The following is a 21,856-nucleotide window of genomic DNA, read 5'->3' as shown; positions in this document are numbered from 1 at the left end:
CAGCCACAAGATGCCAGAAAAAAATCCTAGCAAAGATGCTCTGCCACTAAAAGGGATTTATTGATTAATAGAGATTAACCATATGGCAAAGGAAGGTGAGGGATAGGTCATTCCTCTGATTTGGATTTCTATGTTGAATGGACTTCTTCAGCTATTCTAAAGATACTCTGACACCTCAGTTTCCTGGTTAATGCTGCTGAAAAATCAATATTATACATCGTCTTTAAAGCATCAGTGTTCAAACTAACATGCAGATACAGAACCTTTGGAGAGTAGCAACAAATGGTATCAAATTACCCACTGATGAAAGCTCCCCACATTTCTAGCTGTAATTACTACAGATAAAAAAATCTAGTGTCATCTAAGAAGTCTAAGTTCTCACCGGCATAATGTTTCTAATGAAAAAACACACATTAATCATTCCAGTTTTTTAAAAGATACCCTTGTATAAAACTTTAATTAAACTATAGAATAACTCTACTGAAAAGTGCCATTCTTAACATCTCTGAAGACAGAGGTAACACTTCAGAAAGCAGAAATAATATAAATAAATAAATCTATTGCCACATTTGCTGACCATATGTTCTCTCTTCGGAATAATTACCACAGGTTTGGGAGCACAGAACAGAAAGTCACATTCTTTATTATATCTGAAAAGAACTCAACCTTAAACACAGAGGAACAGACAGTCTCTCCATGTTCGGGCTTTGTGTTTTTTTAAATTGTGAATAAAGAACTGTACTATCTTTGTTTTTGTCATAGCTGCATGATATTTTGCATGATTACCGAAGAACTAACATAATTTTTAAAGGTGGCAAAGTTATGTTACCGCCAACATCATCAATAAAATATTCAGAATCAAACTTGACCCTTTAACATTTATGAAGTTACCTATTTCTCTCATATGTACAATTACTTACCCAAGTTGTGTGTAATTGCTTGCTGATTTGGCTAGTTTTGTCATTGACCTTGAATATGCCTCCTCTATTGTAGCCCTGTCAAAGAAAGCCATGAAAAGCATAATCGAAATTTTGAAGATATTTAAAGACAGATGAATATGCATTCTAAAGGCGCAAACAGAGAACTTTTTAATTTAGGTGAAAATTACTCCATTTTAACGACCCCCTCAAAAGCTATATGCAAAGTCACAGAAGTATATTTAAAAAATAAAAAGATCTAAGAACCCTGTGACAGAATGTTGCAGGGAACAGAAACAAGTAAAACCTAGGGACTTAAGACTTGAAAAAGATAACTACTTCTTTCTATACTCTCTGATGTTTCCCTCTGCCTTTACATTCTTTAGTAACAGTCAGAACAAAGTGACATAACAATCACCTGGCTAGCACTGTCTAAACATCAGAGAGTTACAGAGCAACAGAATAAAATGTATTTGCAATGAAAACATTAAAATTAACAAACAATGCTTACTGAGCAGTCAAATTGAATAAAATGGGGTCTTGACTTGTCTTTTTGTTAGGGGGGGTGTTTTTTTGTTTAAGTTCTTTGTATAGTGATGTTTGAGTTTGGAAAACAGTGAAATAACATGCAAGGAAAAGTATTGTAATTTACTGTTTATACTAATTTTTAAAGTCTCAATGCATTTTAATTTATTTTGTAAAACCTCTTCCCTGTATAAAGTTTAATTATATTTTCTTGCACTCAACCCCACAATTTTATTTGTCTTTTGGCAATTTAAAATCCAAGAGTCAGTAAAGATTTCCTCCTTAAAGTCTCTGCTGGGGCAATTGCCACGGAATAGCAGTCCTTCCCACATCAATCGTCCTCATCCTCCTATAACTAAGGCAAAGATACACACTATTTATTATACATTATTATCTACTGCTGTTTTTTTATGTGGGCACCAATGATACAGCCAGGAGCAGTCTGAGCAGTATCAAGGAGGATTACAGAGCCCTGGGAATAGCTGTAAGGGATGCTGGAGCACAGGCAGTTTTCTCATCAATCCTCCTGGTCAAAGGGAAGGGGTCTGAAAGGGCCAGCCGATTCCAGCAAATCAACAATTGGTTATAGGACTGGTGCCACAGCCAAGGATTCGGCTACCTGGGTGAACCTCAGTCCATCCCACTCCTACCAACCTGATGCTGGTGTCAGTGGTGAATGCCCAGAGCCTGAAAAGGAATCACAGGTCAGCAAGAAAGCACTTGAAGAGCAGCACGGGGGAGTTCCAGCGAGTAAGTCAGCTTCACTGGGGACCCAACTTAAATGCCTCTATGCAAATGCATGGGGAATACACAAGAGGAGCTAGAGATGTGCACACACTTGCAGGACTACAATGTTACTGGCATCACGGGGACATGGTGGGATGGCTCCCATGACTGGAGTGTTGGAATGGAAGGATACAGGCTCCTTAAGAAGGACAGGCAGGGGAGATGAGGAGGATATGTCACCCTCTGTCAGTGACCAGCTGGAGTGCGTGGAGCCCTGCCTGGGGATGGATGAGGAGCCAACTGAGAGCTGACTGTGGGTCAGAATCAAAGTGGGAGGGCAGGGACAGGTGACATTATAGTGGGGGTCTGCTACAGGCCACCCAACCAGGAAGCCTGAGCAGATGAGGCCCTCTTCAACAGATAGGAACAGCCTCACATTCACAAGCCCAGGTCCTCATGGGGGACTTCAACCACCTCAATATCTGTTGGAGGGACAGCACAGCAGGGCATAAGCAATCCAGGAGGTTCCTGGAATGCACTGATGGTAACTTCCTTCTCCAAGTGACAGAGAAGCCAACCAGGAGAGGTGCTATCCTGGACCTTGTTCTCACCAACAAGGAGGGGCTGGTGGGAAATGTGAAGCTCAAGGGCAGCCTCGGCTGCATGACCATGAAAAGGTGGAGTTCAGGATCCTTAGGGCAGTGAGGAGGGTGCACAGCAAGCTCATGACCTTGGACTTCAGGAGAGCAGGCTTTGGCCTCTTCAGGAATCTGCTTGTTAGGCAGAATAGCATGGGATAAAGCCCTGGAGGAAAGAGGGGCCCAAGAAAGCTAGTTAATACTCAGGGATCACCTGCCCCAAGCTCAGGAGTGATGCATCCTGACAAAGAGGAAGTCAGGTAAAAACAGCAGGAGACCTGAAGGGATGAACAAGTAGCTCCTGGACAAGCTTAAATATAAAAAGGAAGTCTACAGAGGGTGGAAGGACGGACAAATATAGAGAGACTGTAGCAGCCAGGGGTCAGGTTAGGAAGGTGAAAACGCTGATAGAATTTAACCTGGCCAGGGATATCAAGGGCAACAAGAAAAGCTTCTATAGATATGATGAAGATAAAAGGAAGATGAGGGAAAATGTGGGCCCTCTCTGGAAGGAAAAGGGAGATCTCGTTACCCGGGACATGGAGAAGGCTGAGGTACTCAATGACTTGCTTGTCTCAGTCTTCACCAGCAAGGGCTCCAGCCACACTGCCTAAGACATAGAAGGTAAAGGTGGGAACTGGGAGAATGAAGAACCACCCACTGTAGGAGAATTCTGATCAGGTTCGAGATCATGTAAAGAACCTGAAGGTGCACAGTTCCATAGGACCTGATGAGATGCATCCATGGATACTGAGGGAAGTGGTAGATGGAGTGGCTAAGCCACTATCCATCATATTTGAGAAGCTGTGGCAGTTTGGTGAAGTTCCCGCTGACTAGAAAAGGGGAAACATAATCCTCGTTTTTAAAGAAGGGTAAAAAGGATGACCTGGGGAACTACAGGCCAGTCAGTCTCACCTCTGTGCCTGGCAAGATCATGGGAGCGGATCCTCCTGGAAAACATCCTAGAGCACATGAGAAATAAGAAGGTAATTGTGACAGTCAACATGGCTTCACTAAGGGCAAATCGTGGCTGACAAACTGGGTGGTGTTCTGTGACAGGATTACAGTGTGAATAAGGGAAGAGCAGCTGATGTCGTCTACCTGGACTTCTGCAAAGCATCTGACACTGTCCCACATGACATCCTTGTCTCTAAATTGGAGAATGTATTGGGTTTGTGTGTGGCGGGGTTTTGGTAGCAGGGAGGGGCTACACGGGAGGTTCCTGTGAGACACTTGCTAGAACCTCCCTGGGCTCCAAGTTGGACCCAACTCTGGCCAAGGCCAAGCCAATCAGCAATGGCAGTTGAGCCTCTGTGATAACATATTTAAGAAGGGGAACCTGCAGCAGAGAGAGGAGTGAGAAAAACACTTATGCAGATACCAAGATCTGTGAAGAAGAAGGAGGAGGGGGAGGTGTGCAGAGCAGATATTCCTCTACACCCTGTGGTGAAGATCATGGTGAGGCAGGCTGTGCCCTGCAGCCCCTGGAGATCAGCGGTAGAGCAGATGCCCACCTGAAGCCCATGGAGGACCCCATTCTGGAGCAGGTGGCTGCACCCAAAGAAGGCTGGGACTCAGAGGGAAGGAAGCCTGCACTGGAGCAGTCTGTTGCTGGCAGAACTGCAGCCCATGTAAGTGACCCACGCTGGAGCAATTCATGAAGACCTACAGCTCATGGGAAGGACTCACATTGCAGTTTGTGGAGGACTGTCTCCCATGGCAGGGACTCCACTCTGGAGCAGAAAAGCATGAGGAGTCCTCCCCCTGAGGAGGAAGGTATGTCAGAAAGAAGTGATGAATTGATCGCATCCCCCATCCCCTGAGTCACTGTTGGGGAGGAGGTAGAGAAACCAGGAGCAAAGCTGAGCCTGGGAAGAAGGGAAGGGTGGGGAGAAGGTGGGTTTTTTTTAAGATATGACCATATTTCTCACGTACTCTGAAGCTGATAGAAGCTCTATCTGCTCAAATTAAATTTTCCTTTTTTCCCAAATCAAGTCTGTCTTTTGCCTGTGACCATATTTGGTGAGCCATCCCTCCCTGTCTTTGTCTTGATTCCCTGAACCCCACCAGGTGGAGGAGTGAGCAAGTAGCTGTGTGGTGCTCAGTTGCTCTCTGGGCTTAAAGCACAACAGAGAGACGTGGATTTGAGGGATGGCCCACTCAGTGGATAAGGAAGTGACTAGACAGTTGCACTCAAGAGTTGCACTCAACAGCTCAATGTCTTAGTGGAAAACAGCTATGAGTGGCATTAGGCGTCAGTGCTGGGGCCAGTGCTGTTTAACATCTTTATTTGCAACACGGACAGTGGCATTGAGTGCATCCTCAGCAAGTTCACAAACAACACCAAGCTGTGTGGTGCAGTCGACACGCTGGAGGGAAGGGATGGCATCCAGAGGGACTTGGGCAGGCTTGAGAGGTGGGCCTGTGAGAACCTCATGAAGTTCAACAAGGTACAAGGTCCTGCACATGGGTCAGGGCAATCCCAAGCACAAATACAGGCTGGACAATGATGACCAGATTGAGAGCAGCTCTGCAGAAAAGGACTTGGGGGCATTAGTGGATGGAAAATTGACTATAAGCCAACAACATGCACCCACAGTCCAGAAAGCCAACTGTGTCCTGGGCTGCATCAAGAGACGTGTGGTCAGCAGGTCAAGGGAGGGGATTCTGCCCCTCTACTCCACTCTCACTGAGACCCCACCTGCAGTACTGTGTTCAGTAAAAGACTGAAATTTTAATGAAAAATTCCAGAAAACAAAAGCTGGTTTTCTGTATAGCTTTTACTGCAAGAAACCCTCACTGAAACAGGTCCTCAATCAATCTCATACAAGTTTTTTCTGTATGTCATGTGGTGTCAGTAACTGAAATAAGACAAAATTCTGAAGCAGACATACAATTAGTTTTGTCCAAAATGAAAATTCTTATGTTCAACACAGCATCAGCAGTTTTCTTTCACAAAGAAGAACTAAATACAGCACTAGGTCATCTTTTTTGGAATTTTTCACATATGCAGATTTCAGTTCTGTCCCTTCCATCCCACAGAGAATGTGTTATTTTCTTCATATTATTTTCTTGTTCCTATTTATCACTTCCTTTTCATTAACAAACCTAGTTTCTCAACATCTTCATTTGAAAGTATATATTTTTTAAGATCATACTAGCAGTTGCTAATACACTAATTCCATCTCTGTAGTCAAAAACTTTGTGAGACTGATGATTTTGGCTACTTTAAATTATTGGTTTTCTTCCAAACATGATGAAGAATTGGGATTAATAAACTGCTGGACACCTAATATGACACTTCTAACTTTTTACTCTTTTTTTTTTTAAATTCAAACCTGAAAAATTAGAAGCTTGTTCTTAATTGATGCTTAAGAGTCACCATTCAGTTCTAAGTGGATGGAATAAACCTAGATATTCTTGCAGGATATTAAGAGAAATTTTAAAATCCTCATTGATTTTTACATATTTTGCATGTTACTGTTAAACATAACAATAAACTTAAATAAAACCCACAAACAGTATATTAAAGATCCAGGATTACCAAGGATGAATACTTACCTCTCTCTTATAAAGTCTGCTAAGTCTTTTGTTGACAAATGTCCATGTTTCATGTTGTGATAGAGGACATCAAAGCCATTGTTCCTTTCCCCCTAAAGACAGTAAAAAGGAAGTAGAACTATGAAACACAACACTCTAAAGCAATTACAGAACCAAATATAAAGCCTACATTTTAGTAACTGATTGAGTTCCATAAAGTGAATGATTTCTAATGCTTCATCTTTTTACCAACTGCTGTTAGTTCCCTTCAATCCCCTCATGTAAAACAAACCCTCATCACCTCAGCAGCTACTACTACCCTTCTAATGACAATTCCTTTATTTCATATTTCTAGGCTATATTCAAAGACATTTCTTTTCGAGATTTCTTGTATTCTAGATTTTTTGTATTCTTTCACTTTCCGTCTTAATAAATACATACTTAATATTGTACTCTCTCTTAATTTTCTCATACATTCATTATTTTCTATGAACTAAAATTCACACTTTGGGATCACTGGATATCCCACTTCCCCAGTTCTTCACGCTTAATGTATCTTCCTCTGTTTTCTTTAAAACTGGTTAAAAAAATCACTAATCTCTGCCTTCTCAGGTAGCTTCCCTTTTATTTTTAAATTTAGTTTTGAAACTTAAAACATTTTTCAGTGAGTAAGGTGTACCTCACCATTAAAACTGAGACACTGCATTAATAAACTCAGCCAGCTTATCACCTCTGGCACCATGGTGAACTTCCTCTGGACAGGAGATGACTAACAATAGAAATTAAAAGAAGGTGAATTAAGGAACAGCGTAATAATAGCACTGCTACTATAAAGCTTCTCCTGTCCAACATCCATTCCCCTTCTTGCTTCCAAAAGCTTCAGATCCATAATACTGCTGCTACAAAAGACGCAGAAGCACACCCTCAGGAAAACTGCATGCATGTTTAGAGTGGAAGGGAAAGAAGGATTGAATGGAATATTTCAGTTGGAAGGGACCTACAACAATCATCTAGTCCAACTGCTTGACCACTCCAGCACTGACCTGAAGTTAAAGCATGTCCAAATACCTCTTACGCATTGGCAGCCTTGGGGCACTGACCACCTCTCTAGGAAGCCTGTTTGTGTTTGATCACTCTCTTGGTAAAGAAATGCTTTCCAGTGTCCAGTTCAAACCTTGCCTGGTCCAGCTTTGAACCATTCCCATCTGTCCTACCATTGGATCCCAGGGAGAAGAGCTCAGCACCTCCCTCTCCACCTTGCCTCCCCAGGAAGCTGCAGAGAGTGATGAGGTTATCCCTCAGCTCTTTTTCTCCAAACCACACAAACCCAGAGTGCTCAGCTACTCCTTAGAGGACATGCCTTCTGCCCCTTTCACCAGATTTGCTGCTCTCCTCTGAAGGCTTTCAAGGACCTTGAAAATCCTGGACTTTTCAGAATGGCAGCTCTACATCTGCAGTGAGAGAAGCCTGAGGATTTGGTCATAGACCCCTCCAAACACTTCTGTTCTTTCTGTTCTGGAAAAATTTGTTTGTGTATCCATAAGGTGCACCTGATCAAGGAAATTATACAGATGAAAAATAAAGCTGGCAAACAAAAATAAAGATCAATGATCCAGATCACTGTGAGGACACAAACAGCTGCACTGCTCAGCGGAAGAGGTGGAAGCAAGAAGGATCTGCTATCTTAACTCAGTGGAAGCAGCCACAGGTGGACCGAAGAACTTCGCAGCGGCCATAGCAGTAGGCCCAATTCTGTTAAGTGTTAACTACACTAGATAACACATCAGTAAAAAATATAGCAAGTCACCTTAAAGGACATCACACATAGACACTAAAATTTACAAATAACAGACAACTGAAGGCAATCTGATTCAGATTACAAATCAGCATTATTTGCTCTACTTCTTCCAAGCATCAGGGAACATAAAGCCAAACTAACAAAAAGAAAACAAACCTATAAAAATCACAGTTCTCAAGGTTGCTGTAAGTTGTAACCTGAAAAATTTTATCAAAATGCAGATCAGTTTAACGTAAGTACAATGAAGAAAGGTCTGTAAAAAGTACAAGCAGAACTAAATTAAATACATGAAAATACAGTGGACTCTAGAAGGACCAGCTACAAAGTAAGGTTTTTATATGTTTGCAAGACAAAAGAAGAATAAGAACACCAATTAGTAGGAAATAAACCTGTTTGACAGAATCTCTTGGGAAATGGTCCTGAAGAGTATAGGGGTTCAGGAAGGCTGGGCACTCTTTAAGAAGAAAGTCTTAATGTCACAGGAGCTGGCTGTCCCCAGGTGCTGTAAGTGATGCCAGCATCAGAGAAGACCACCCTGGCTAAACAGGGAGCTTTGGCTGCAACTCAGGGAGAGTTTTCAGCCTTTGGAAGAAGGGGCTAGCCCCTCACAGTGATTACAAAGATGCTGTGAGGCTGTGCAGGGTGAAAATCAGGAGGTCCAAAGCCCAGACAGAAATTAATCCGGCTTCAGCAGTCAAGGACAACAAGAAATGTTTGATAAGTATGTCAACAGCAAAACAAAGACCAGGGAGAGCCTCCATCCCCTGCTAGACACAGGAGGAAACATGGTAACAAGTGATGAGGAAAAGGCTGAGGTGCTTAATGCCTTCTTTGCCTGTCTTTAATAACAAAACTAGTTGTAATGAGAGAATCCAGCCTCCTCAGTCAGAAGACAGAGACTGGGAGAACGACTCCACTGCGTTCCAGGAGGAGAGAGTCAGTGACCTCCTGCATCACATGGACATATACCAGGATATGATACACCCGAGGGTGCTGAAGGAGCTGGCTGGGGTGCTCGCCAAGCCACTTTCCATCATTTACCAGCAGTCCCGGCTGACCGGGGAGGTCCCAACAGATTAGAAATTGGCCAATATGACACCCATCTATAAGAAGGGTCGGAAGGATGATCCGGGAAATTACAGGCCTGTCAGCTTGACTTCGGTGCCTGAACAGCTCATCCTGAGTGCCATCGCACAACACATGCGGGACAACCAGATGCTCAGGCCCAGTCAGCATGGGTTTATGAAAGGCAGGTCCTGCTTGACAAACCTGATCTCCTTCTACAACAGGGCGACCTGCTTATTGGGTGAGGGAAAGGCTGTGGATGTTGCCTACCTTGACTCTAGCAAGGCCTTTGACACCGTTTCCCACAGCATTCTCCTGGTGAAACTGGCTGTTCAATGCTTGGATGAGCACACGCTTTGCTGGGGAAAAAACTGTCAGGAGGGCCGGGCCCAGAGAGTTGTGGTGAAGGGAGTTAAATCCAGTTGGCGCCGGTCACGAGTGGTGTCCCCCAGGGCTCAGTTTCGGGGCCACTCCTGTTTAACCCCTTTATTGATGATCTAGAGGAGGGGATCGAGTGCACCCTCAGTCAGTTTGCAGATGACCCCAAGTTGGGTGGGAGTGTTGATCTGCTCGAGGGCAGGGAGGCTCTGCAGAGAGACCTGGACAGGCTGGAGCCATGGGCTGAGGCCAACTGTGTGAGTGTCACTAAGGGCAAATGCCGGGGGCTGCCCTTGGGCCACAACAACCCCCAGCAGCGCTACAGGCTTGGGGAGGAGTGGCTGGAGAGCTGCCAGTCAGAGAGGGACTGGGGGTGTTGACTGACAGCTGGCTGCACAGGAGCCAGCAGTGTGCCCAGGGGGCCAAGAAGGCCAATGGCATCCTGGCTTGTGTCAGCAATAGCGTGGCCAGCAGGGACAGGGAAGGGATCTGACCCCTGTACTGGGCACTGGTGAGGCCGCACCTCGACGTCTGGGTTCAGTTTTGGGCCCCTCACTCCAAAAAGGACATTGAATGACTCGAGCGTGTCCAGAGAAGGGCAACGGAGCTGGTGCAGGGTCTGGAGCACAGGTCATACGAGGAGCAGCTGAGGGAACTGGGGGGGTTTAGTCTGGAGAAGAGGAGGCTGAGGGGAGACCTCATTGCCCTCTACAGCTCCCTGAAAGGAGGGTGCAGAGAGCTGGGGATGAGTCTCTTGAACCAAGTAACAAGTGACAGGACAAGAGGGAATGGCCTCAAGTTGCACCAGGGAAGGTTTAGATTGGATATTAGGAAGCATTTCTTTCCAGAAGGGGTTGTTGGGCGTTGGAATGTGCTGCCCAGGGAGGTGGTGGAGTCCCCATCCCTGGAGGTGTTTAAGAGTCGAATTGACATAGCGCTGAGGGACATGGTGTAGTTGGGAACTGTCAGTGTTAGGTTAGTGGTTGGACTTGATGATCTTCAAGGTCTTTTCCAACCTGTATGATTCTGTGAAATGTAATTTATTTTTTTTAAATGTATTACTCTTTCAAGTACTAGTCTAAACTAGTTAAACATTTTCACTCCCCTTTCACTCTTATCTAACTATTTTTCCTTGTAGTTTGAAGCCCACAATAATTTTGAGTACTGGTGCACTTATAGGTGGCTTACTAACTTTTTGTATTTACACAATCTAAACCCTGAATCCCATCACATTACAAAAACACCAGAATAACTATAATTAAGACCTCACCAATATTTTCAATTAGAATACAAAATAAAATTCTTATTTAACTACTCCAAAGTTGTTACTGTAATCAAAATTGGAGATAAACACTGACAAGTATTAAGCATTTATTCCAGAAAAAAAAAAAAAAAAAATATTCTCCTTTGTGAAATGTTCTCTCCCCTCTCTTTGAGGTGTTTCTTCTAGCAAAACCAACACATAGATCAAAATGTGTTGAACACAGACTGCTTCTGAACTTTTCATAATGGGAGCTTTAATGGGCACTTTTCTACACTGGAGCTCCACAAATTTCCTGCCAGCTTAGAAATACAGGAAGGGTAGCACAGCCATGACCCAGCCTCTGGCTGCAGCCTTCCTGAAGGCTGATAAACGATCAGAAATATAACTTTGTGAACCTTTAGAGAATGGAATGAGCCAGAACAACCAATTCTCATCATCACCTTGTTCCCTAACTATAACTGAAAGTCACTGCAAAGGAACTCATTTTTCCACTTAAATGAAGTTTTCTAATCAGTCCTACTGTCATTCATGACTTCACATTGAATAGCAGAAAGCACAACAGAGGAACAGAACAGATACTTTCCTCAATTAAGAAAAAGTCCTCAATTAAGAAAAAGTCCCCCGAAAGCCACATCTTTTATACATTATCAGTAGTTATCAGAAGCTAAGAGGCTATGTGAAAAATATATTAAGATTTAAACAAAGCAGCAAGTCCAAAGCAGGCTCCCAGATTTGAGAGTCTGCGTGGTTTAAGCTTGGCACAATTAAAAGACATGTTTTCACTTGTGAATATAATGTCAGATGTAGCCTGCCTTGCCAATATCCGGCTCTACCTATAAGTACAAAGATCTAGACTGCAATACTGTTCAATAAATTACATGATGAATAGTTCTGATGACTGACCTGATGACAATTCTATAAATTACTTTATCTTCTACTTCTGTTTAGATACATAATCATACTTATGTCAAATTAAGTATGGTATGTCAGTGCACAGAGCAGACATTTTTCTGCTTAGGAAAAGCTATACAGCCTATCCACAATTCTTTCATTCAGTAGTTATGTTCATGAAAAGTAGCTCAAATAATTCAAACAACAAGAATTAGAGTTAGGGCTCTGTATTTAGGATAAAGACAGAGATGTATGCTGTGGCTAAGAGGAAAAGTAGTTCAATTTACAAAAAGCCAAGCATGTATGCTCCTACATGCACATATGCCATCAACACTGTTTATCTGTATTTTGGTTGGTTTTCCTTAACACTGCCTCTCCCCTCCATTGTATTTCCATGTACTGTATGTATTTCCATGTACTGTACATGGAATGTGTGTGTCTAGCCAATTTTTCTTCATTAAGTGCTTTTCCCCGCTCCTTCCCGGTGGGAACAGTAATAGCTGGGATCACTAGAAGTCCAGTACTGGCCTGCTTAAAAACAAACAAATGCAGCACATAGCAGAGGGAACTGATAAGACTTTTCATTTACATTCAGAAGCATTTACCATCCACTGCTATGACAGACAGACAGTGAAGTCAGACGCAGATTCTTCTAGAAGTTTCATCTTGGAGAAAGAGGATCCTCTGTGGTCATGTGTAACACCAGGTTCTACGCAACAGACTTGCAGATCAGTTTGAAAGACCATTCTAATGTAATTTTGCATGTAAAACACCATCTGTTGGGGATGATCCCATCATCACTCAACAGAAAACAACTGTAAAACTATGTATGAGAATGCAAAGTGTAAGTGGCCCCCTCTCCATACAGGCTCCATTTAATTACTTGGAAATTCATCAGCAGTTTTCTCCTTCTTCCCTTGAGCTAACAAAACTCTTCCTTCAGAAGCTGGTGTTCTTGTTGAGGTTCCCCATTTGACACTGCCATAAGAGAGCTCTTTTTTGTATAGAGTATAGATGTCCCCTGACAGGCAGCCATAAGAGGAGACACGACTTCAAACACAAGTAAATGCTTCACTTAAAAAAGCCTATAATGAGGCATTACTGACCAACTTTGCATACAAAATAAATTAAGTCCTGCAAAGTGAGGGCAGACAGACCTTCTATTTCCCTTCATCAAGGACTAACTGCAGTGATGGTCTCATGGAAATGAAAGTAACTCTGTCAGCAAATGTGAAGTCAGGATTCAGCATTTCCATGACTTGTGCATAACAGGAAACAGATTACAGGAACTCTGTTTTACTGAACTACTTAATAGACAGTGAAAATTTTTAAGAATCAGTTTGTTGCACGTAAACACGGTTATGAATTTAAAACCTACATTTGGTAAAGTAGTCAGAAATTTCTGGGCAATCTGCAGCAGTATTTATTTCCTATGTTTCTAATCAAATTGTATGAAAGCAGGTTCTGTCCACTTTGTACTAAAAATGTTCAACATTAATCTCTATTAGTGTAAAAAGTTAATACTCTGTTAGAGCACTGTCTTTTTGCCCAATATAAAGTACTTCTCTATTATTAAGGCGACTCTGAAGTTCCCATGGCTGGTAAGATACATACTACTTGTTTAGCTAGTGTGAGAAGCAAGAAAAGGACAGCTGGAGATACTGTTTCTACAGCAAAAATAAGCATATGAGACAGTAAAAGACACATGCAGTTCTTAAAACATATTTTGACTCTGGTCAAACTTGATGACAGAAGATAATGTTTGACTTTTTCTAACTAAGTTTAGCAAGCAAAGAAACATCTGACAATAAGTGAATTACTGTCATTTCAACCTATGCTTTTATAACACACATTAGGAGTGGTTAAGCATGCACAATCATTCCTTCAAGCCTTTGAACATGACCACATCACCGCATTAAAAAGAAGAAATGAAACAGAGTAAGAAAACTGTACTTTTTATTATAAACTACTTAAGTCATAACCTGCCTAATCCCCTTTTTAAAATAGCCTACCAAACCCACAACATATTCTCTGGGAAACAGGCGGACGAATATTTAAACTGCTACATTTGGAAGTGGTACTGCAACTTAACCACAGGATTTCTTTTTAACCATAAAAAAGTTTAGGTCTCCAGTTTACTTCAAATTGTCATAAAAGGAAAAGTGGACCATCACCAAATTGTTCCCAAATCCTAGTTAAAACTTACAGGTGCCTTTGGCAAACATGCTATTTCAATGAAATATGAACAACAAAGCTCCCCTCTTGTTACGTAGAAGTTAAACAGGAAAAGACTAGAAAAGAATGAATGTGGGAAATAGAATCACTTCAGTTTTTTGGGTGAGGATAAAAAAAATTGTGTCCTCTGCCTCTTGCTTTGGTCAGATCCAAAGAAGCTGTCCTACAGCTAGTTTTACACTTAAATTATTGCTTGAGATTCTCTATCTGATACAAGTATGGAAAAATCACACCCCTGATCAACAGATTATGCATGCAAGAATCCCAATACAGATAAATCCTAATGGCATCAAAGTCTTTTTGGTAAAAAAACTAACAAAAAAAAATCCAGAGTTGCACCAATATGCAAAGTAGTAATGGTAGGCAATCTATAAATGGGAGGGGAGCACAACTCCCTCATATATAGGTGAAGTTCAGTATTTGCTGAAACTAGGTACAACTGTTCAGCAAATATAAGATTTGACTTATGCAGCTTAAAAGATATCCCATTTTAACAATTAACATACAAATTTTACAACAACAGCACAATAGAGACTGGGTGTTCACCCCTGCAATTCTAAAATGCAAGTTCCAAATACTAACCAAAATCAATCTTTTCTTTACCCGCAAACTTAGAAAGACATATACTATTCATTATGGCTTGTCCATTTGTACTGCTGACTTCTTTCACTCAAAAAGGAGAAACATTTTAAAGAAGTAAAGCAACATAAATTTTCCTAACTCCATGGATACACAAACTCATTTCAGATGCTCTGAAAAACTCCGTCATTTTCTATAAACTGTTACTCCTTCTTGCACTTTCAAATAAGCCGCATGTCTCATCCTTTCCACCTAGGCACTTACTTAATTTAACGGGCCCTGTATACAAGAATACACTCCTGTGATTAGCTAGCTTTCAAAAATATAACACCGTAATGCTATCGGTAAATTTTAATTTCTGTGTGAAAGAGCTACAGAAAATAGCGAGCATCAAAACATGGAAAAAAGCAGCCATCTGATGCTTACACGGGCAACGTGTCTTCTTCAATTCTGAAAGGTCTGACAAGTTTGAACACAAAAGCAACCATCAGCTTCAATTTCCTTCTTCCCGCTTCAATAAATTAAAGAAAGATCAGCTCCAAAGAAGCTCTATGCATACCAGGAGGGTCATCTTTTCATCTATATCTAGATAATGAAAAATATTTTTTGAACAAAAAGATGGAAAATTGCCAACTGATGCTGGATGCACACATGTAGAGGAAGGAGACTAAGCAAATACTGCACAACAGTGCTTCTAAAACTGAGCATCCAACTGTATGCCAAACAGAAGAGTAGCACTGTGTAAACACATGAATGGAACTCCAGGTGGAAGCAGGACAAGGCTCAGTGTCACTCATATCACGTAACTCCATAAGACAATACATCTTCCATTTACTAGAGCAAGCCTCTTCACAAAGCTAAAATTATTACCCCTGGACTCACCAGTCCTTAAATGTTACAAAAGATCTTGAAAAGAATGGCTGTGAGGAGGATTCCTTTCTCAAAAGCTACATTAATACAAGTGATTAAAAAGATAAAAGGAATTTGTCAAAGCCAATTTAAACACGTTTTTTATCCCAGGACTTTCAGAGTTACCAAGCACAGTTTTACAGAGAGACCAGTTTCACCTATGCACAGAACATCCAACAGTTTAACCAAATAAATTTAAAACAATTAATGAATAAACACTAACTGGCTTAGAAGTGGTTTATTTTTGTTGACTTGACATCGTTTCATAGACTTACAATTAAGTATCACCTGCACCAGTCAGTTTAAATACAATGTGAAAGCTTATGCAACACTGAAGTGCTAAGGCTTGGACAACCAGTCCAAGCCAGAGTTGACCTATAGATGAATCCTGTATATTTTACAACTGAAAACCATTGTGCTAGTAGGTATTGTACTAAGTTATAACAAACCACCTATTCTGATGTAAAAAGTATTGAAATACTGAAGCCTGAACAATAGGCCCCAAGCCAAAGCTGCTAACTTAGTGTGTAATCATGAACAAAGTATGTAAACTCGCTAGTGAAAGATGCAGCTTAGACAAAATATGATCAGTAGTGAGGAGAGAATGTCTCCAACTTTCCTTGTTTAGCCTGTTCAAGGCTGAGAACCCAAGTATCTGGCCTTGTCAGAAACTCCCTTGGTTCTCCCCAACAAGACCTGGCCAGGCTTTGGGTGGAATCCAACAGGAGAATGAAACCAGAAATTTTCTGCTCAAAACAAAGGTGCCAGCTCTTCTGGCCTGTCGATCTCTGGTCTATAGTGCTGGGCCCGTTTGCAGCGACTTTGGCAGCCTCACCTACGGGTGGAGGCACCGCGTAGGATTTCCCCCTTGCCGGGACAGGCTCTGCAAACCCTCGCTGTGACCGGGGCTGCCCAGCCACTGCGGGGCTGGGTGATGATAATATATGCAAGTGGTGATGTATTTTTCTTAATCTCCATTCTCTCTCTCGTGTAGTAATGATTTAATGCACTATCCTGGTTTTTCCTGTTTGCTGCTTTAAGTGCACTATTCTGCTTTTTCTTGCTGCATGTTTTCTGTATTACACTGTTACATTGGTTATCACCAGTAAAATATGCCTACTCTTTTCACTCTGGTGTCCGAGTTTAACTGGTATCCTTAATCAGCAGAACAAACACTTCCTAAGCAGTATTAAGAAAACAGTAAGTCAATGATAATGAACATTTTTTATTCTACTGTACCAGCATGAGTGTACTCAAAAGTGACAAAATGTTGCTACATATAGTGAATATACGGAAGTGTTCCCTTTAAATTACATAATTGTTTTTTGATGTAGCATATACATAGCAGCAAGAACCCAATGTTTTATGACAACATCCTAATTAGTAGTTGGGAATGTTTGGCCATGTGACTTGAATGCCAAAAGCTCAGTCATAAGAATCAAAGCCATTTATAGCCTGTACTACCAGTTCATAGTTTTTCTTACCACAAAAAAGTAACTGTATCCTACTGACTTTGAAAACTGCTGTGCTAGAGTGCTGTGCTCTATTAGCAGACCTCTACATTTTTTAAGTGATAGTAAAATTCTTCAAGTGACAGTACAGGCCTCTGTACTTCAATTTCACACATCATGAAAACAGTCTTGTTTACCTCTCAGTGACCTCTTAGAAGCAGACAACTGATGGCAGGTCTATAACACATCCATTTTTCTTACATTCTCTAACAAAAAAATTCCAACTATGAAAACACTTTTAAAAGCAGTGGGAAAATCAAAGTCTCATGATAAGATTCAAGACTATTACAATAAAGAAGCTTCAATTTGTTTTGTTTACATGGGCACTTTTAGGAAGTTCTTAAAAGACAGCAACCTAAATAGTGTGTAAGAAATTGATTCGTGTTCACATATATACCACTCCCCTTTTCTGAAGAAATCAGCTAAGTCCCTCAAGTTTCAGATGTCTTTTTCCATCAATTACAGCAAATTTGCAAATCAGGAGCATCCTACAGCTCAAGATCCAGACTTTCATTTCCAATGCACAATTTGAGCTGCATTTGACAGCATGTACATCAGATAATTAAATATTAATTATATTTCAGATTAATTTTCATGTCAGTGATTTAGAAAGTATCATTATCGCATTCCATAGGTGATAAAAAACATTTTGCCTGGTGTTACCTAGACAGGCAAGGCAAAAGCAAGAAACAGAAGACAATTCTTCCAAAGTTCTACACAATACCACCTTTCTTTCTACTTATGGACTTATCTTTGTTATTTTTAGTCATTGTGCATTCAGTGCATTTTAACAACAATCTTCTAATTTCCATCTTAACTTTCTCACCACATTTCAAAGCATATATAGATAGTATCCCAAGTCTTTCAAAGCAATGCAGTAACAATTCTGAACAATGAGCTATTCTGAAAAGTTGGTAGAAATGGAGAAGCCTCATAATTCAAAATGCACAAACCTGTAACTTATGCTTGATTGTGAGGATATACAGAAACCCAGTATTTTCTGACTTTAAAAATCCACCATGTTTAGACACTACAGTTAACCTTGAAAGACATTTACCCACAACCGCAAAGAAGGAACAGTTCCTATTCCCTTTTATTTTCCTTTCATACAAAATAAAACCCTGTCCATGGTATTACTTGGTTTCTCAGTCCAGTTTTGCAAATTTCACACTGTGCTAATGTCTTTGTCATCACTGCAAGACAAAAAAAGAATACACTTTGTTGCCCTAGTTTGTGTAATTTTTGTAAGTAGGAGAAAAACCTGCACCAATACAAGAAAACCTCCTTCTTGGGGCACTCACTGCAGATGAACACTCTAAGTTTTGCCAACAGAGCTATAAGGCAGAGACTTTGTAGAGCAGAAGTGAGAATGGGAAGTTTGGGTAGATGTCTACTACCTCGTGTTTGCTGGAAGCATTTCTGAATGCAAAGACAGGGAAACAGAGTGTGTGGGACTGGCCCACTGCCTTCACCGATTTAACAAAATTACTGACTTACTACAGTATAAACTGTAATTGATCAGAAAAACAGTTAAATGAACATACCATAGTACATACCATAGTCAAATGTAAAAGTGTCTGATTTTAGTCGAGATAGCTGAATAAAAAAACCTTCTATTTTATTTTAATCTTAGGAGGAGGTAGTAAATTTTCCAATGAAAACACAACTTCTTATATTAATTTAAATATTATTTTTATGAAAGATAAAAAAAATCCACATAGTAGATTAATACTGATCTCCCACACTAAGGCTTCAAATGAAGCAGATCTGTATGCCAAGAGAGCAAATCTAAAATCTTAGAATCACAGAATGGTTTGGGTTGGAAGAGGCCTTGAAGATCATTTAGTCCAACCCCCCTGCCATGGGCAGGGACACCTTCCACTAGACCAGGTTGCCCAAAGCCCTGTCCAACCTGGCCTTGAACACTGCCAGGGAGGGGGCAGCCACAGCTTCTCTGGGCAACCTGTGCCAGGGTCTCACCACCCTCACAGGAAAGAATTTTTTTGTTACATCTAAACTAAATCTACCCTCTTTCAGTTTAAAACCGTTACCTCTCATCCTATCACCACAGACCCTGATAAAGAGTCCCTCCCCATCTTTACTGTGGGCCCCCTTTAGGTGCTGGAAGGCTGCTATAAGGTCTCCCCGGAACCTTCTTTTCTCCAGACTACAACCTGAACTCTCTCAGCCTGTCCTCACACAGGAGATGCTTCAGCCCCCCGATCACCTTCATGTCCTTCTCTGGACCTGTTCAATCAGGTCCATGCCCTTCTTATGCTGGGGGCCCCAAACCTTGTTTCATTAAACGCTAGTATTCTGTTGAAAGCAAAACTCAGAGTCAAAATTAAACACAGTGCTGCAAACAAAACATGAAACCTGGCTTGAGCTATGCTTTGTATTCAAGAATAGTATGTTGTGTTTGTAAAATCAGTTTTGTCTAAACTTTATGGAAAACTGTTACTTATACAGAAAAAGCATACATCTACAAGATACTTTCTTTTTTTTTTTTTCCAGTTTCAACATATAACCATTTTTCTGTTTCCCCTATTAAATGGTAGAGAGAGATGCAAATTATAAATTAAACATGCAAAGAAGTAGCAACATTGTAAACAGTCCAATGATTACAAGGACAATTATTTTAATGTTTCAGATCAGCTACAGTCACAATGAAAACAAGTTTTAACCTCATATGAATCTGAATAACAATCCAAATCCATATTTTAATTCTTTCTCCATCTGAATCTATCCACTTAAAACCATATATACCTGGGCAGAGATGACTGATAAAACTGTTTCTCAAACCGACTGGGAAGTCTGTTGTTTCCTTAGCTGGCCGTGTCTTCCGACAGGCAGGCAGACGAGCTGTCGGTACAAAAGCACCGAGCTCCGAGGCGCAGCTTTGGTTTGCATGATACAACTGTTGTTACCGTGGGTGCTATTTCCCCGAACAACTGCGCTGTTCGGGAGGCTTAACGAAGAGAGACCGGGCTGCAGCCCCAGCCGCATCCACGCACCACGGTGCCGGCGACAGACTCCCGAGCACTGGGTCTCCCGCTCCTGTCCCCGCATCCCCCGGCCCCGCGCCCCCACGGCGACCAGCCCGCCCTCTCCCCAGCGGAGCCCGGCGCACGGACCCCCGAGGCGGAGAGCCGGGCAGGGGCAGGGCGCGGTGCTCCCCTCGCCCCGCGGCGGGCAGGTACCCGCTTCCCCCGCGGCCCAGCCCGGCCCAAGCCAGCCGCGGCGGACGCCGGGGAGCGCCGGCCCCCGTCCTCCCGCCGCAAGGCCCCGGCCCAGTCCCGGGGGTGGCGTAAGAGCCGAGGCTGCTCCCGCAGAGGGGACGCCGGCTGCACCGTGCCCTGCCCTGCCCGTTCCACCCGCGGCGCGGCGGAATCGGCCCACGGCGCTTCCCTACCCAGAAGCTCTCCACGAAGTACGCCATCATCGCCCCGCCGCCGCCCCAGCCGCCGCCGAGCCCGGCCCCGGCCGCCTCTGCCGCCGCAGACGCGACGGAAGAAGCGAGCGCCGCCGCGCGCGCCCCGCCCTTCCCGTGGCGGCGCCCCCGCCTCCTTCCGCGCGGACCGGCCCCGCGCACGCGCCCAGCCGCCGACCGCCGGCGGCGCCTCTGCGCAGGCGCGGAGCCCGCTCTTCGCCCCGCCCCCCGCCGGAAGGGCACGCGCGAGGAGGCGCCGCCGCTGCGGGGGGGGGGGGGGGGGGGGGGGCGGGGCGGCCCTGCCTGGGGCCCTGTTCCCGCCGCCGGGGCCCGGGCGGCCGCCGGCCGGGAGCCGGAGTCTGGAGAAACTGCTTACGCCGGCCCTCCCTCTTCACGGGCAGGTCGGTGTCAGAGCCTTCCTGAGATGTGTGCGGGGCGTTAGCCAGTGTGGCCGCGCTGGTTATGTCGCTCTGAAGGGGTGGTCCAGGGAGCCGTTACTGGACCAGAGCGCAGGGCCCCTCACGGGCCGTCCGTGGCCAGTCTGTGTCTCCAGCGCTGCTTCTGAGTGAGAGCACCCTAATACGTTGTTGATGGCAGAGTCGGCACCACCGGGCTCTTTTGGGAACCCCAAACAGTTCCCGTCCTATCTTAGTGAGATGATTCGTTGCCCAGGAGAGCGGTTAGGTTTTCATCATTGGCTGAAAACAGAGCCAGGTCTAAGCACTGTGAGGGGCTGCAGCTCTTTGCTCTACACATACATGTAGTAAGTGCTTTATCCAGACTTCATCAACGCTTTTGTCAGCACAAAGCTTTATCCAACATACGAAAAGTAGGAAGCTGATACTCTATAGGGGGTGTTCAAGGTCCTCCCTTAACACTTGATGGAAACCCTGTCGTTTGAAAAATCTCACCTGCCTCCGCCTTAATACTGACATCCTTTGGCCTTTGTTCTGTAAAGTACTAGGTACCAGTTAATGGTTACGCTTCATGAGTATAATCCTAGTTTTTGAAAAATAATGCCATTTGACGTTAATGTGTTGCATACTCATGAAAGAAGTATTTAGCTCAGAGTTCCCTCTCAGAAAAACATTCCTGTTTGCTCTCTCTATCTCAATTTAACCATCCTCCCACATTTTCAGCTTCTGGTTTATAAGTGTTAATACTAACTTTATTCCAACACTCAGTTCTTTTAAAGGGTGTAGATCATCTGAGATATGGTATTATATACACTAAGTTGTTACTTGAAAGAACTTGTTAAATATGATACTAAAGATACAGTGCATCTAGACTACAGACATTAATATGACTGAAAAATAAAGATTGTATATTATATTTTTATCTATAGTAAGTTTGCCTTATGACTAAGCCATTTGAAAATGGATTATGAACTCCAGGTAAAATAACTACATTCAATTATTAGTAAAACCCTTGACACATGAACCTACAACTG

At 42.8% G+C, this 21,856-nt stretch overlaps 1 protein-coding gene across 3 annotated transcripts in view; it reads right to left on the bottom strand.

Annotated features, from left to right (window-relative positions):
• Positions 1–20,473, bottom strand: part of FCHO2 (FCH and mu domain containing endocytic adaptor 2) — a 110,412-nt gene extending 89,939 nt beyond the window's left edge. For all 3 annotated transcript variants that reach the window (XM_074933287.1, XM_074933288.1, XM_074933289.1), the window contains exons 1-3: positions 20,389–20,473; positions 6,368–6,459; positions 921–995 (exon numbers count right to left, since the gene is read on the bottom strand). In XM_074933287.1, the coding sequence (XP_074789388.1) occupies positions 921–995; positions 6,368–6,459; positions 20,389–20,418 (197 nt within the window). In that variant the 5' untranslated portion in view covers positions 20,419–20,473. The remainder of the gene's footprint in view (positions 1–920; positions 996–6,367; positions 6,460–20,388) is intronic.
• Positions 20,474–21,856: the final 1,383 nt, after the last annotated feature.

This window comes from Athene noctua, chromosome Z, assembly GCF_965140245.1.
Source record: "Athene noctua chromosome Z, bAthNoc1.hap1.1, whole genome shotgun sequence".
Lineage (NCBI taxonomy): Eukaryota > Metazoa > Chordata > Aves > Strigiformes > Strigidae > Athene > Athene noctua.
The sequence above is the reverse complement of the archived record's forward strand: the minus strand, read 5'-3'. Positions and strand labels throughout refer to the sequence as shown.